General features: G+C 39.5%; 1 protein-coding gene across 1 annotated transcript in view; it reads right to left on the bottom strand.

The window, feature by feature from the left end:
* cntn3a.1 (contactin 3a, tandem duplicate 1) overlaps nt 1–18,107 on the bottom strand; it is a 76,100-nt gene that overhangs the window by 6,076 nt on the left and 51,917 nt on the right. Inside the window, exons 11-18 of the mRNA XM_006785511.2 lie at nt 16,088–16,238; nt 11,480–11,607; nt 8,993–9,168; nt 4,470–4,587; nt 2,111–2,269; nt 1,763–1,912; nt 832–902; nt 92–326 (exon numbers count right to left, since the gene is read on the bottom strand). Of these exons, the coding sequence (XP_006785574.2) occupies nt 92–326; nt 832–902; nt 1,763–1,912; nt 2,111–2,269; nt 4,470–4,587; nt 8,993–9,168; nt 11,480–11,607; nt 16,088–16,238 (1,188 nt within the window). The remainder of the gene's footprint in view (nt 1–91; nt 327–831; nt 903–1,762; nt 1,913–2,110; nt 2,270–4,469; nt 4,588–8,992; nt 9,169–11,479; nt 11,608–16,087; nt 16,239–18,107) is intronic.

Here is an 18,107-nt window from a genome sequence, read left to right as displayed (position 1 = left end):
AAAATGTGACAAAAAGACTAAAGTCTGTCAGAAAATGCATTATTTGTGCTTCTGATCACTGACACAGTGTTTGTGCTTTAGGAGTACACACCTTCCTCTGCTGAGTAGATAGTGGTCACGGGACTGAAAGGGCTTTCTCCCTTGTTGTTGTAAACCCCGACTTTGACTTGATAAGGGGAGAAGGGAGGGATGCTCTCATTCTTGAAGACATATCTAGAAGCATCTGGGGACGTGACAGCAGCCTGCATCCAGCCCTGCGCCCCGAGTGGGCGGAAAGCCACCACATATCCGAAGCCCGGGCCGCTCTGCATCTCCTCGGGAACAGGCTAAGAAGGTACAAGATGACTCAGAGCAATGACTCAAGAGAGAAATGCATGAATGATCCCGAAGATATTAAAACCTAAAAGAAGCCGAGGGCATTACTGTACATGCAAGACTTTGCATGAAATGATCATCCTGTCTGGTTAAAGGCACAATAAGCAAAATTCAAGACCACAGGATGTCACACCACAGGCCACACCTCACTCTCTTTTCTATTTTGTTTACAAGCTAGAAAGGTTTTGAGCAAAAAGTCAAGCGAAGGGCAATGGAGGGGAGCAAAACAGCAGTAGAGACTTACAATGAGCTGAGATAAAACCAGCGCATGTAAATGAGGGAAATAACAAAAATGAAAACATTGTTGTTTTTAATTCTTTTGTTTTAGCCGATGTCTGACTGCCCTCTGCAACCTCACTCTTACTTTGACCTTTACTTTACATTCAGATGTAAACAACGACAACAGCAACAAACTCCAAATAACAGTTTCCTAAATGCATTTAAATACATGCTTACCTCCCAAGTGATGACCAGCTCTGAACGTCCTCCACCACCACCACTCACCCTTGCTGGAGTTAACCTGGGAACTAACAGATTCGAACAGGGTTACATAGTCATGTCCAACACATACACCCAGTATTCTGTTTCTCACCATGAAATAACACAGCATGGAAACAGGTTTTGGTATTGAACGTGTTCAAAAAAAGTTGCAAATTTCTTAAATACAGACTTATAAGAGTACTTCACAAGTTTAACATTGCACCTGTTTGAGATCACGCCAAAGCAACTCAATCGGATTTGAGTGCAGACTTTGACCACGTCATTCCAAAGCCTTCTTTTTTTGAGCTATTCAGAGGTGAACTTGTCAGTTTGTTTGTGATCATTGTCCTGCTACGTAACCCAAGTGAGCTTTAACTTCAAGGTATGAACTGATGTCTGGACATTCTCCTTCAGGATTTTCTATTAGAGAGCAGAATTCATGTTTCCATCAATTACGACAAGTTGTCCAGGTAAAGCAGCAAAGCAGCCCCAGACCATCACACTACCACCACCTTGTTTGACTGCTGGTATGATGTTCTTTTAATGCAATTCTGTTATAGTTTTATCCAGATGTAACGGAACTCAAACATTCCAAAAAGTTCAACTTTTGTTGAACTACTTTATTGTTTAAACTTTGGCAAAAAGTGTGTTGATGTGTCAGTCCAGCCCTGCTGTTTAGTGTGCTAAAGTGGAGTTCTTTTTCCTTTTCAATACTGTTGTACTAAAGCTTCCAGGCATCAGTAATTTTATTAGTTCTGTCATGCTTATCTTGCAGAAGCAGAAAGTTTACTGAAATAAAATAGGACAAGTAGTTTTTTTAAGTATTCAGTACATGATGAGAATGATCCTGAAACCACTTTTCCTGATGTTGGCATCAGAAAAAATGCTAGGAGCTTCTGATACATACGCGTGTCTTTGGTGCGGGCCCTTTTGGAGGGTTTGCTGGGCTCTCCTGTTCCGATGCTGTTGATTGCCAAGACTCTGAACTCGTAGTCCACCCAGGAGCTCAAGTCGGTGACAGTGGCTGACAGCTGCTTCCCTCCTAGCAGCTCAGGGACTGAAAAACATCACAGAAGTAACCTTTCATCAAAGCCCTGCAGTATATGCCACTGATAATTAGCCAAGAGGGTAAAGTTTTAGTTATCTGCATTTTATGTGTGGAGTTTGGAAAGGACAGCTACCAGTTACCCCATCGCTCATTTTTTAACCTTTCACTAAACTTTCTGGCCACACAAACACATTTAAATAAGCAAACCTGTGGTAACAGCCTGCCACCCCAGAGAGAAGGGCGTTCTGGCCTGGATGGTATAGCTTAGGATAGGGCTGTGGTTGTCCGTGCCAGGACCCCAGGACAGAGAGGCAGTGGTCTCTGTCATCTTAGTCACCTGACAGTCCACAGGGGGGCCTGGAGGACCTGAAAAGACAATAAGTCACAGGTTACTCAAATATATTGATACATAGCAGCTCAAGATTATAGGTGATAAGACAGACTGAGTAGACCGTGTTTGTGGAGCTCCAAAATCAACACTTACAATAATGAATGCGTATCAAAAATATAAAAACAGAACATTGATTTTTTTCTGGGAAATATAGACTTTCTACATTTAACAAGATGTTTTTGTGGCTGCGCTGCCACCAGAATCTCTGCCAGGGATTGCAGAGATAAATTAGAGCATGCACAATTTAATAAATAGGATAGAAAAAGGGAGAAAAAAAAGGGAAAAATGCTTTAATTATACACACAAGAAGTAATTATTTGCAATCTTTTTGTTTAATTTTGTGTATGCTAACATAGACGATAAAAAGGAAAGTTTGTTTCAATCCCTAATGAGTCGACTCATGAATCAGCTGTAATACATGTGTTCATTTTAGTGTGAGTGTAGCTGTTTGCTACTCAAGTGAACTATTGCTATTATCTTCTCCTTTTCTCTGGTGTCTCCAAAATGGAGGTCAGTGAACATTTTATATTTCCTTCTGCTCCACAGGAACATTTGGTGAGCTCTTCCAGTCCTCTTAGAATTTACTGCCAGCTACAAGAAAACCATCTGCAAATACTAAGGAATAAGGAGATAATATGACTCTTTACGCGACGCATGTAGTGCTCATTTCTCATTTTAAGAGGCCGATCTTCCACAGTATAGCCCCAGTTAAGAGCACAGCTGCAGCTGCTCCGCCTGGCTCTGACAGGTGAAGCCGTGGATGCATGCGGTTTTTCTTCAAACCTCGGCTGCTGCTGTGGTTCAGTCTATGGTGGCACTATATGAATATGTCCAGCTGCTACAATTAACTACTAAACTGTCACTGTTGGCCCCATTAAAAAAAACCATAATGTGTCACAGCCAAAATAATAACCAAAGCACATCCACGGCTGCTGCCACAGTCACAGAGCCAGCTGTGTTATCCCAAAGCTGCGACCGTAATCAGAGCTGGTCTGTTTTAGCAGCGGTACGAGGGACAACTGATGAACGAGCTCCATTTATCTAAATGTGACGCTTTAGCTTTGGCCTGAGCAGGCCCAGACTCTCGCTGCAGACACGACCAAAAGAGGTTCCCTTTTCTCAATAGTTCAGACAAAATTATTACTGGGAAGTATGCAAGAATACAAGAAAATACAACGACTTTGTACTTTGGATCTAACACAATACTACTACTTTTATCTGTTTAGGGTCTCCGCCCTGAACACATTTGTTGTATCTATATTTGGAGTTAAATGGGTAATGTGTACGGTAGGGACTAGTTGCATTAGGGCTGTGCGATATGACCAAAATCTCATATCCCGATATGAGAATTCTATCGACCCGATAACGATATAAATCACAAAAATGTAACATTTTCGGTAAATTTTGTGAATCTCGGGCAGCTCGTCTTGCGGGAAGTGTTTCCAGCTGCGCGTCATGTAGCTGGAGTCCAGTGTTTTAACCGATGCATGAAACGATACATTTTTAAACATAAGTTGTAAAGGCCGCTGTTTTCTTTGTGAGTATTTATAACACGGCGTTCTGCGGGGAAAAGCTTGTTCTAACGTTTGAGTCTAAGGCTTATTTTTTAGCACCTGGCGGCTCTTTTTTAATTCTCATCCGTAAATAATCTGCTCTTTCAAGTGATTCAGTTTATTTTGAAAAGTCTCAACAGGATCTTGAGCTTTATTGTGAAAGGTTTATGTGGAACATAAACAAGCGGACAAGCGATGCTGTTACCGTCGTTGTTGCTAACCACAACGCATAAAAACAGGCGCTTGTCCGTCTGTAGTGTGGTTATCTAAAATATAAGAGAAAGATAGAACTTTAAGAAATTAATATAGCCACTACAGTCACCATCAAAACGATGAAAAAATATTGCCGTAAACAGTTTGTTTTGCGACACCACGAAACAAACGATAGCGTAAAATGAAACGATAGACGTTTTTATATAGTCATCCGATATATATCATTATATCGAACAGCCCTAAGTTGCATATTGTCCAAAAATCCATAAGTCCATACGCACATTGTTTAAATGTTAGACAATAAGAATGATAAGGGCATTGCATGCCCTGGTTCAGGTTTGGAAATTCTGAAAGAAAAAAGTTATTAAATAAACATATCTGGGTTTGATCTTCTGCTTTTTTCCCTTACCTCTCACAACCACATCAGTGGCAATAGAAATACTGTCCACCTTGGTCTGAACAGCACAGGTATACTTCCCAGCATGCCTCAGTTGAATATTCCGGATCATAATGTCACCATCCGATCGCTGCTGGTCCAGATGTCAGGGGAGAAACAAAACAAAAAAGGGAATAACACAGAATGCAAAATCAAGAAAAAGAGTTTGTCGTGATTTATTTTGACATCCAGTTCCTTGCATTATGAAGGAAAAAGGTATAACATGAGTCCAGGGACACACCAAATGACTGAGTGCTCCTTTTCATCATCATTTATGAGCACAGGTCTTTGTGAGATATTAAAAAGCTTCTTTCAGCTTCGTCCCTTTTATTCTCTCTGATTCCATTTACTCTGCAGACAACCATTCAATGCCAAATGCATTATTAGCTTTGAACTTTAAAGTTGGAGCTAATGTTAAGTTGATGTCTTATCTGTGTAGGGAACTGTGAAACAGGATGATACTTGGTAACTACTTTGATGTATAATCAGGGACATTTTAAAGAGATAAAAATTCAGTTGCTCCAAGTCATCCACTCTTTGATACTCGCCACCATTATTAAAATAACATAGGCAAGAATATATTAGGCCACAGATCTCTCAGTATGCAAAATGTTATTGTGAGATAACCTTGCTTGCAATATCAAGCGAGACTGCTAGAAAAACTCATAAAAAGTGTAGTCGTGGATACAAAAGATAAATACAAAGCAAGATTTCTGGTTTTGCTTGTAGTCCAAGGTTTGATTACTAATCATGTCTCAGCAGGCTTTCACTTCTATTTGATTTAATAATACTTTTTTAAAAAAGTATTTGTTCCAGCAACAGAAATGGAAGCACAGGCTCAGATATTCAGAGCTACACCAGGAGGAGGTCTTATTTTGTGCCTGAAATGGCTGTGAAAGCTGCAGCTAGGAGCACCCATTTCCATTTAGGTCCATAAGTATTTGGACAATAACTCTGCTTTTTTTTTAACCTCTATATACCCCGACAGTGGTTCTTAAATCAAACCTTCAAAGTGTCCTTAAGGCCTGTGAAGTTTAATCTAAGACGTTTAATGAAACTATTGTATTGACTGTTTGTTTTTGAATTACTGCCATTTTCATAAATTGTCCCCCACCTTCAGAGACTGGACAATTGACTCGCAAGCTGTTTCACAGTCACAGGTGAGTTCTGCTCCCTCTCTAAATGTTTATTTATTATTTTTTTTTAAAAATAAGAATAGATATTAACAAGACAAATCCAATGTCATGTCAAGTAACATCCTTTTATACTGCTTGCCCAGCGTGACATACATAAAATACTGTTACCACAGCCAATGCTCGTGGTTCTCTCTGCCTTCAGTTTTGTTTTCTGCGTGATCTATTGTGTTGAGGTGACCAGCTTAGTCATTGGGAAATATGGGTCATTATCTATTTGCAGAGACTTTCAGATGTTTTCTTCCCAGTGCATTTATTATTTTCATTAATGTGCCACATTTAAAGTTTTTACTCCTTTCAAATTTATTTAGGTTATTTTTTTTTTTTTACTTTTGTTTGTTTGTTTCAGCCCTTTGAGTCCTCCTTCACTTGCACTGGCTTCTAATTGGACCTCATATTGGAAGGACCAAGTGCAAATACAATATTTTGAGCTGGCAGACCTTTTATCTGCTTGTCATCAATCAAAGGAACAATCAATGGTCCAGTTACTTTTGATCCTCAGAAATGCTAAACTGCATATTAAATGTTTACCTTTTAATAAACCCCTGGAATTAAAACTGAATATCTGCACTTCAATTAATTTGTGTTTGATTCAAAATCAGAAAAATTCAGTCTGGCCGTAACTTTGTGTCAATAGAGAGAATAATATGCACCTTAAAAGTCAGAGAGGTTTACAAGGGAATCTGGAAATCATGAACTGATTTTATAAAAGCTGTTTCAGAGGTTCTGCAGGTTGAAATCTACAGATATTAATAAAAACAGTGTTAAACCCCACAACAGGGTGATGTCTGATGGGTTTTTTTTTCATTTTAGCTAACATTTCTTTTTCTTTTTTCCATGAGTGACACAATTTATCAGTAACATCCATTCATTTAAAGCGATTACCTTTATAAGACACAAGTAGCACGGCTTTTCTTTGAGCTGTAAAATGTTGGCAAGTTAACAAAACTCACAGTGTGACATAAAACCTTACAGTTAACTCATTCAGCGACTTGCAGTTGACATTTTTCAGTTCACTCTGAGCTTTGCTGAAAAAAATGTCAGCGAGGGCATCAGAAAGTAGAAATCAAATACTGAAATTCAAACATTTAGAGGAACAGCACTTACAACAGAACTACAGTTGTAAAGCTTTTTATTTTACGGAGGTCACGACTCGCTTTTATTCTATGTAGAGGCTTCACTCTCTTCGAGGACTCAATGAATATTAAAAGGCAGACAGCTTTGCAAAAATAAATAAAATACATAAAGCATATCCACAAAGTCGCAGGTAAGTTAATAACGTGACTATTCACAACATGTCAGCATGTTCGGTGTATGCAAGAGTCTGATTTGTTTGCTATATTGAACCGCAAAGTTTCTTGTCGTTTATGATCATGCCAAAAACAAACAAACAAACAAACAAAAGCAAAAAACAAAATAGAAAAACAAGAAGCCCGGGCCTTATAATTGCTTTTCCTTATTAAAAGATGATGATCACACGTAACACATGGCTGAGCAATACATTATGAGTTTCTTGGTTGCTGCTTTTGTCAATGTAGGAGGTGTTATTAACAAGCAGAACAAGCAAAATAGCGTCCTCCTGTTCTGTTATAATAATGAAAAACACACAAAAAAACAATGAAGGCTGCATGATTCATCATAAATGTGAAAGCTGAAGCTGGAATACAGTTGCTAAAAACTGCGTCACTTTTAATGGATCGCAAACTACTTCCCTGTGTGTCACTTTACTCTATACACAGTCAGGTGGATATATGTAGACTTGGACACCACCACAATTAAAGTTAGCTAGCTGAATATGGCTAAACGTAAAGATTTTTGTCTTAAATTTCAGATTAGTCATATTGAATTTGGAGGAAAGATTCTTCAATATGCGTCTAACTTGTTTTTTCAAGGAAGCAAACACATTTGTACAACTCAGAAGCTGGAAATGTTAATGACTCCTTCATTATTCCGTTCACCAGGTAAAAGGTAGTACTAGAATTGAAAAGGCTTGCTGTTGAAGGCTTGCCTTCAACTTTTGAGACCATATTTTTGTGCAATGTACCAGTGGATAAACTGAATTCCAACGACAGAAGACTCCTGTATATCCTTCTGGCCGCAAGTAAAAAGCCTCTTACGAGACGATGGCTTAAGCCTGAACCACCAACGATAGAAGACTGGATACATTCTGTACAAGAGATCTATACGATGGAAAAAGTGTCATTTTCTCTTAAACTTCAGAGGGATACCTTCTACGGAATATGGTCTAAATGGACAGACTATGTTAAGCTTATGAGGTGTGATTTTGTATATGATGTTACAACCCTGAGTACTACGTAAACCTACCTGCCCTGCTGCCTCCTAACCCTAGTTTTTTGTTGTTGTTGTTTTTTTTCTTCTTTTCTTTTCTCTTCTTTTTCTGTCTTCTTTATTTTTCAATTATAAGTTAAAATGTGACAGCAAAGAAAGTGTAAAAAGGCAAACTACTGTTATGTTCAACAGCTGTCCCAATAAAAGAGATAATAATTAAAAAAAAGAAAAGGCTTGCTGTAAACCCATAACATGACAAAGATGCTCTCTCAAGTCTAAGGTAATCTTATGAACAGATGAACAAAGTATGGAGAAGACTCCAGAACACAGATGATTCTATGTGAAACCCAGTGGAAGCAGTGTGACGCATGCTTACAATAAGATGCAACAGAAGACAAGCACAGCTGAATTAATTTTTAACCTAAACATTTCAATGATATTTCTGAATAAAAGCTAAAAGTCTGTTCTCACTTCAGTTAAATCTTTTTTATTTCACCACAGACCTAAAATGACCCAAACCGTGTCAATGTCCAATTATTTCCAGGTTCAATTATCTGTAGCTTTTCATCTGTAATAAAAAAATTAGTATGTAGAGAATGTTGTTCTTATATAAAGAGTGAAATGCTTCCCAAGTGGCCTTTCTTTAAACTCCCCCTCTGATGGTATGCTTTTGATTTTAGCTTTACAAAGTCACTGCTGTCAAAAGAAAACATAAAACGAAGGGGATGACATAGAAGTACTTGTTTTACATCTCAGAAGAGTTTAAAACATCTAGGCAGGAAATCTGTGCTTCATCTGTTTTGTAGTGTTTCTGTAATGAACGTCAAACATCATTTAAACAACTCAAATCAGATGATTGTGTGTGTATGTGTGCGTGGCTTCTGAAGCTCACATTATGATTGTGATCTAAAGGGGATGTTCGTGTTCAGCCTCTAGCCGATAGCTCGTGCTTCCATCATTTTCTACCCTCCAGCCACAGTCTGGACCTCCCTTCAGACCCGGAGTTGTACTTACCCCACCAACTTTTTCAAAATAAGCTCCGAGGCTTCCAAAGTGAATGAGCTGCTCGTTGAAAAACCAGGTGAACTTGAGGTCAAGAGTTGGGTCGTGCGATACCTGACAGGGCAGGACAATGCTCTCACCTACAGTCACATCCAGATGACCTGCTGGACTGGTAATCACAGTTGCCTCTGTAAACACAGAGAACCAGTTTACCATTCCATGTATACGTGCTGGTTTCCCTATACCTCCTTCCTATTTGATGTATTGATACTTCAAATAATTTAGATCCCTGCGTCAAAAACAGGACCATGGTCTTAAATATCAATAACCAACAGAGAAGTAGTAAAATAAACAAGTGCAAAGGAAAACTCAAACACCATTATGGCAGGTCAGCTCTGAGTCTGCAATTTAGCTCTGTTTATGTGAGACAAAAAGCCATCCTATTTCATCCCCGGTGTGATGCACATCAACATAATCTTTGGTCGTCTCAGCTTGCCGTCTCGTCCAGCGGCAGGGATTGTGGTGCAGTTCAGAGTGTGGTTCAGTGCGGTGTAGAGAGGACCATAAACCAGGCTGAATGTGAATTATGCATTCATGTCATAAGCATCTAATGGACAGGCAAGCCAGTGCAGCATGTCAGGAGGAGTAAAGGTCTATATTCTCTCTGTCAAAACAAGGCTGTTTGTTTATCTTCACCCCCTTAGGAGAACCGAATGGTCATGAAAGTATATTCCAGGTGATTTTTGGGAAAGCTTGGCTCTCGATGCAAAATAGGTGAAGCAAAACTTTCTGCTTCCGATTTCCGACGTGTCGCGTTTACTTCCTGTTACAAATGGAAGGAAAATCATAAACCGGCCGCCTCGTTTCCATTGGTGTGCTCTGCGCATGGTAATCACCAGCGTGTACACGTATCGAAAATCAGTATATGCTCAAACGCTCATGAGGAAGGTTGATAAGTTTAGAAATGAATTCAACGTCTCGGCTCGAATTAGCATAGGAAATACAGAGATCTGTCTGAATATCAACATTATGAGGTGCTGAAGCCTAAACAGCACGGCTGAGGCTCAATAGAGTCAAAATAACCCAGAAGTGGAACATCAGCCATCAGCTCCTGGTAAAATCTTAGGAATGATTTACCACTGAGCAGCCAAGTGAAAGCCAATTATCTGCAATTAAGGAGACAGGAGGATAGAAAGCACACACAGATGGAACACCTTTCATATTGATATGGCAAATTAATTAGGCTGCTTGTTTACCCATCCAGCAATTACACACAAAGATTTATTAATGCGCAGTTGTATTTGTGGGCAGATGATAAAGTCCAGGATTCATTTTCAGTCATCAGGACTGGATCCTTAACTGGTAGCTAACGGTGTTTTTCAGCTGCTTGGTGCTGGGAAGGTAATGCAGAGTGATTAGTGGATTGACTGACAGCCAAACAATGAACTGAAGCTCAGGATGAACCTCTGTAAAGCAGAGAAGGAGAGACTCTTTTTTTATAAAAATAAAAATCATTCCAACTTTGTACTAATTGAATGTTTCGGAAATAACAAATGTAAGGAACTGGAGCGTGTTCTGCTTTCGATAACTGAATACACCGAGATTTTAAATATAGCAGAGGATTTATAAAATTGCCATTTCATGTATTTTCATTGGTTGTCAAAAAACCCCTAAAAATGACCAAACCAAAACACAAAACAAATTATCTGGACATATATTAATTAACTGATTAAGCATTACTATAGAATAATTACTGATTAATATCATAAATCTGCATTTTTTTGTGAATAAAATTTCTTTCACAGACAGAAAACACATACAGGCACACACATGCATATACACACACACACACACATATATATACTGCATTCATTGCTATGTGTAAAGAGGCTGTGGGGCGAAAAAAGACAGCAAAATTGGGCTTCTTTGCAAAGCAATTTGCAATTTAAAGTACTTGTGAAGAGGAATCACCAAAAGGCATTTTAATAGAGCAGTGTTGTTGACTCTGCTTTTTAGAAAGACCCAGAAAATTCCTTGCTCGGCAAAAGTGCCCGAAATAAAGGGAAAGGAATCTTCAACAAACTAAACATGGCTACGTGCCACTCTGCAAAAAAAGTATGAATTAAACATAACGGTGCATGAACTCAAGGGGCCTCATGTTCCAATTCCTCCAGCCACCGTCAATCAACTAATTGGACTGTATACAGTTCACCAGGAATTCTGCCTTGCTGTTTGGTCCTCAGCTTTGCAGTGATGCTCAGTGCTCATCTAAAGAGTAACACTGTGTCTCACAGCTTTAAAGCAGACGTCTATGCGCTTGGGGTTTTTCCATAAAGTAAATGCTTTACTTTAGTGCAAAGGCTAGATGGAAAAAAACTGAAGAAAATACAAATACAAACAGATTCAACAAACAAAAGCTAACAAACTCATTAATGAAATACTTGTTGGGGGGGACATAGACACTGTTAGTGTGCTTAGACATAGGGAACAATTTTTTACCTTTCACCAAAAGGCTGCCAGCACTACTCGCTACTCCAAACTGGTTTCTGGCTACACATGTGTACATTCCAGCATCCAATTTACTAACATTGGAGATCCGCAGGCTTCCATTATCCAACACCATAACTCTGTAAAGGGTAAAACAAAAGTTAATTACACATTTTTACATACTGTATATTTGAAATGCATAAAAACATCAAGTTCATTATCTGATTAATTTGTTAGCCTTTCAGTGCTTTTACATAAGCAGGAACCTAGCATTAACAGTGCCTGCACGACCTGTCGCTGTAACTGTGGGGTGGCTATTGGTGCTATTTTGGTAGTAGTAGATGCTTTTAATTTTTGACTATAAACCAACCAACTGTAAACAGAAATCAAAGAAATCAAGAAATATTTTCTCTGCTCTTATTGGCATATAACAAGCGTGGAAAGCTGAGAAATGGGGAAAAAAGGAAAGCACAAAAATGCCGCCGCTCACTCCGGCAGCACTAAAAACACTCGAAAACAGGTCTTAAAAGCATGTCGGTGTCAGCAAGGCCTTGAATATGCACTGAAAATGTGGGCACAAATAACATGTTACAAAATAGGCTTAACGAAATTCATCTTGCCACATTACGGTGTGTTTGAATGTAGTCAAGGACGGAGGATAAAAGAGGGAGAAAAAAAACCATGTAAGTGGGAAACTTGTTTGTTGAGATCCACTAACGCCTTACGCAAGCAAACACTTTAGAAAAGTACGGCCGCGCGAGTGATTGAGGTACAAAATAATGAAATAAAAGGGTTTGATTAATTCTATTTAATGTGATGCCAAAAAAGCACCCCTTTTGCCTTGGTGAAAAAAAAGAAAAAATTGGCCACAAGCTGGAGAACAAATGCTCAGATTAAAAGCTAAAAGGATTTATTCATGTGTTCAGCATGCAGGGCAACACAGCCATTCATTTGAAAACCCATATTTCATCATGGCATTATCATATATCACTCACACGAGATTGGTTCGATATGTCGCAAAGCTGTTCCATTTTAGCAAACAGTTAGCATCTAACCTTTTTGCTGGGTTTTAAAAACCACATTTCCACTGCCATCTCTGATTTTCCTTTAATTACTAGATGTAATTTATCACACGCCTTGCTTTCTCAAGTCACTTAGCTTGCCATGATTAGAGAAACAGGATATCTGCTGTTTTTCACTTATCTTGATTTCCACAGAAAATAATGAAGGCGTAAACTTACATTATTTATTTATAATTGTCGCTCATTATCTGTTGTACTTTGTAGACAGAAGGAAAATAAGCACAGAAGCATGACAAACTACTTGTTACAAAAAGCCATCTCTCAGTTGTCACTCTGAATGTGACTTGCTGAAATGTCCACACTGTCTCCACCAGCCCTGATCATCCCAGAGGGGAAGCTATATAGAAAAAGTCCCTGCAGTCTTCAATAAAATAGCAAACTGTAAAAAAAAAAAAAAGACAATAAAAAAACTCAACTTTCCCAGTCGTGCAAGACAGCCACTGCTGGTTGAACTAATTTGTTCGGGTGTTGTCAAAGTTATTACAAACTCATTAAGCCTCATGAGCACAAATTAAAATTTCCTAATGTGAAACAGATGTTACACTTAGATTGGGATGAGATGGTTTAACTGACAAAACGGAAGACATGATTATTGCCATGTGTCAGGATTTCTGTGTTGAAAACTAATTTGTCAAAGGAAGAGACTACAACGCTGAACAAACACTCGGCGCTCGAAGGCAAAATGCGTTATTGACATTTTTGATGGATGCAAAGGAGAAAATCCTTCGGCGTCATCTCTTTTACAAAGACGAACCGCAGCGGAAAAGCTGTCTTCGGTTTATTTCATCGGTCGGAAAGGTCATGACAATTTGATTAAATTATCTCCCAACAATTTTTGATACTGCCTTTCAACAATCTTCTGACCGTATTTGTATCCTTACAAATCAATTATCCTGTCAATAAATGTCTTGCCCTGCAAACCCACACTAGAAGCTCCCACATCATCAACTGAACTGCACATTATGGAGTAACGGTTAGAGGCTTTAGAGGTTTTCAAAAATAACTGGTATGAAACGGGAGCTGGAACGCTGATTTTTAAAAGGTCTCTTTAAGGCAACGTGGATCCGTTAAAATGTTTTAAAATGACCTGTGTCGCATCAAAGGCTGAAGGAGTTAAAATACATTAGCCCCTTCAACGGTGCCCATTCCCCACGGAGCTGGACTCCAAACTGAACTGAGGGCTTTCCTTTGTAATGGGCTATAACAAAGAGTTATGGATATGAGATGTCACACGGATAACACTTGCCATTAAACAGTGCAGCAGACAATGTCAGGCCTCGTCTTCACCAAAGCTACAAAGTAAAGGTGTGGGATAAAGATGTGAGGAGAATTATCAGCCTGAAATGCTTTTGCTTGGTTCCCCTTCCTTTAAAAGGTTGCCCTGGAGCAATTAAGGCACTGGGGAAATTTGTGGGGCACATAAAAGCTTGAGCAGTGTGATATAGTAAACAGACACTTTACTTCAACCTTTCTTGCTGGTGTTAAAGTGAGCTTCTGGCTGTGATCTAAAAGCCTGCACTGTCTCTCCATGGTGCAACAAAAATCAAGAGGCTGTAAATGAAAAACATTACTTTAGCCAACTTAAAAAGCGCTGCATAATTAACTCAGCATATTACTACGAACTTGCAGTATACTTGGGTAATACTTGTGTCACTCATAAATGAAGCACATTCTGGAAACACAGCTGGAAAGCTCTTTGAGTACTAGGATTATAAATTGATTCCCATTACATGATAAAGTGATACATATACTACCGTTTAGCATAACGATCTTAAGCACCGTGGTTCAATCTAAAGGTAATATTCCTGAGAGCTATTTCCTATATCCGTTTTGCAATAGCTGGCAGTGGTCAGCGCTGAAATTAAATTAAGGTAAGCACTTTATCGTTGACCTCAAAGTTCTCCACATAAGTGCACAGAAACCCTGTTATAAAATTATTTCATTATACTGTGAATACTAGAAATGCGAGCTGGAGTAGGTATCACCCCTGCATGATTTCATTAATCAGATCCCGCCTTGTTCTTAGTTGATTTGTTTTCTCCTACTCCAGATCCTTGAAAACATTATCCCTGGAAGATTAGAAGGAATTATGGGTACTTTAGTTGAGCCAGTGGGATGGATTAGTGTTGTGCCACTGCTGTAATAGCATTGGTAACAGCCCCCATTTCGATGTGGAGCAAAGTAAATGCTAATGAGCCAGGAACAAGGGAATAGGCTTGCAAGAGATGTTGCAATAATGTCAGAACCTAACGTCTTGCATGCATCTTTCCCACTTCAGGGCAAGGCTCTAACGTTAACGGGGCAAATCTGGCCTTTATAGGTACAATTGATAATGCAGTATGGATGCAATTTCCTTCAATGCTTAAGAGGGTGATAAATCTGCAAGCTGGTCCCAATATTTATCAGCCATTTGCAACCATGTGCTGCTGCAAATAAAATATTTCTCTGAAGTGAAGAAATCGAACCCCATGATTTTCCAAACCTACACTCTTGCAGCGGAGAGCCGAGACATGACAAAACCTCCGGCACCCCCCGCTGCAGCGCCAGTGGGTATACCAGAGGTTAGATGTGGAAAAGCTGCTGGGCCAGGTGAACAATTAATCCCATGTCAAGAGAGAAATGTGAACCCCTGCTACATCACTGGATTTGCCAGCAGGCGAGCGTTACCTACTGCTGGTGCACTGCTGTTCAAAATACAGATGCTGTCAAACAGAGAGCGAGTGATTTACTATCATACAATGGCAGATTAAAGCAGTACACCTAAAATATTCGCCCCAAAAAACACATTATTAAGGAAAAGTGAATGTCTGCATGCATCCATTTGCTGCACTGTGTGAGCAAACAGTAGAAATCTCCATCAGTTACTAACTTTACTTCCTACTTCTACCTTAGCCAGTATTATGTCTCAGGGGGAAGACTTGTTTTTCCTTCTTGTCTGATTAACATTTGTTTTTCCTTTTGCCTTATGCTCTCCAGCACACAGCAGCATCACATTGATCTGTACTTAACCTGACTTTTAATAAAACAAGTTGTGTAGCCGGTTTCCCTTGTGTCACCAACACTATCATAAAAGAATGTATGTCCAGCAGCTGTCAATTGATCCGTCCTTTTGGGGATTTCACTCCTTCCGTGTCTCGCTGGTGGTCTGGCTCATCGTCTAACTTGTGCTCTAATGACCCTCCAGGCCTTACATGCAGCTAATGAGCTGATGGATCAGTGCATCGATCCAAGTGCCGCAGTCTAGGAATGCCCAATTACCTTAAGTAAACAGTGCAGAAACTCAGCTTTGAGCACGGCCTGAAGACTACAACAGAGTTCAGGAAGGAAACACAGAAAGCAGGGAGAGAGCACACTATGCAATTCAAATTGCATTGTGTCACACTGTGATTTTACTCTTTGCTATTTGTCACTTGAATATCAAGTAGGGAAAAATTGAATACATCGATAAAAAAAACATTCTGCAAGTAAAGCAGAAAAGCTAAACAACAGTGATCCGCCACTCGATACACTTACAGCTCAACACAAAGAAACCTGTTACCTGTGGCTCTCTCTCAGGGCTTCCTTTCCCTTCCGCCATGAAATCATGCCTCGAGGAGACATCCTGGGCTTGCATTCGATTAGAACGTCGCCACCCTGTCGGGCCAAAGTTTGGGCCTTCAACAAGTTCTGGGAGAAGTCTGGAGCAATTGCTGGTGGACAAAAATAAAAGTGGAAAGGCATGTGAATACTGTGAGGGAGACAAGAGAGGCGTAAAAAAAAAGGAAAGGGAGAAAAAGAGACCGATGAGCAAGGTGGAAGAGCTAGAGTGCCCGAGCTTCCTAAAACAGGTCACTAAATCCATTAGGCAGGTCAGCTCTCACATCCTTTTCTTTCAACACACACATATCCACACATGGAAAGACTGTAATGCATCCGTAAATGCAGGAGAACAGACGTGGCACATTTTATTTGAAAAGAAAGTGATTTTCCAGATTTCCTTAGGACGACATTATGCATTAAAGATAAAACCGCGGGACTCTGAAGCAAAACGAGCGAATGTAAAACAAGAGGGAGGCTTTGCTGCTGTTGCTTTAGGCCTTAATTACTAAGGCGCCGTCGTCCGGAGCTGTTTTGTATGCGAAACTACTCAGCAGAAAGCTCTTCAAAGTGAATACACAGCCTGGCGCCAGTGACATGGCTGAGCACCTGCCAACATATGCCGGTGCACGTGCGTATGCAGCGCTATACAACAATGTACGCTTGCACCTATGCACATATTGCCCCCTCACAATTATTTCTTGACACTCTGTGTGAAAAGCAAGCCAAAGGTTTCTGTCTTCCTCGTTTTTTCTGTTTACATGGGTGGTTTATATGACCTCGGGACTTTCAGTACAATCGGTTTATAATGGGTAACTTAAAAGCAGGTCGCGTAGACCAATGTCTGTCATATTCTGTACTTCAGAAAAGAGAAAAAGCAATAATAATAATTGAATTTAATTAGCTAGGCAAGCTTAACATAGTTAATTATAAACAAATCCACCTACTCAAGTTTCCAACATATTTAGATGTCTTATAACTGAAACTATTTATTAATTATTCATTATATTTCTGATGCAATATGCAAATCCAGATAACTTTCTGTGACAATACAACAAGTTATTGGCATTAGGTATCAGTACTCGCTGACAATTAGTGGCCAAGCTCTTGTGTGGTGACTGTTTTACTGCTACAGTATATTTAGACCTTCGCACCAAGCGGCTCTGTGACCTTTACATCATCAACCCTGTCTGCATTCTTGCAGTTACTTTATGTTCAGCTGACTGTCAGCGTTAGATGTGTTTCTGAACAGAAAGCGTTTAAACCTCATCTGTCGAGCCGTGGCATTGCTCCTGAGAGTTTTACAAATGTTATTGCATCAAACTCACACGCCAAAGTACTTAAAATGCAGTTTGCAGGAAAAGGATTCACTCTGTTTCCAAAACAATAGCCCAAATGTGCAGAGCCAAATGAGTAAGAGTAAGTATACCAGACAAGATATGGAATACATTTTTTCAGCTCTTCGTACCCAGACGGTTTCAGCATCTTGTTTATTTGTACTACCTTTACCCGTTCACCTGAATTCCTGTTGCCAATTATGTGCCTGCCTTTTGACAATTTCTCCAAACCAAAAGCCTTTTACTCTAACTCTACAGTATACGCTGCATATTGTGTCAGCTACCGCAGCTGTACTTTGAGACATGCCTCATTTTCCATAATTACACTGCATCTACCGAAAGTAACCATACATCAAAAACACAAACGCATGTGATCCATGAACTTCACAAGAAGTGGAGGTTTTCTGGTAATATTCTGGAAACGGTGCATAATGAGCATATTTGCATAATTGACAGTAAAAAGTTGTTCTTATTTATGTTATGCTTGGTATCAGTGCACCCTCTAAGGTCATCATCTGTCTGAAACAAGCCATTTTATCATGTGCCTCTTGACCATCTAGTTGAAAACTCTCCCTGATGATATTTGAATAACATAATATATAACTATTCAACATATAGTTTTTTATCCTGGTATACACAAACACT

Source organism: Neolamprologus brichardi, chromosome 20, assembly GCF_056152115.1.
Source record: "Neolamprologus brichardi isolate AB-2024 chromosome 20, ASM5615211v1, whole genome shotgun sequence".
Lineage (NCBI taxonomy): Eukaryota > Metazoa > Chordata > Actinopteri > Cichliformes > Cichlidae > Neolamprologus > Neolamprologus brichardi.
Note: the sequence above shows the minus strand (reverse complement) of the source record. Positions and strands in the feature narration are given on the sequence as shown.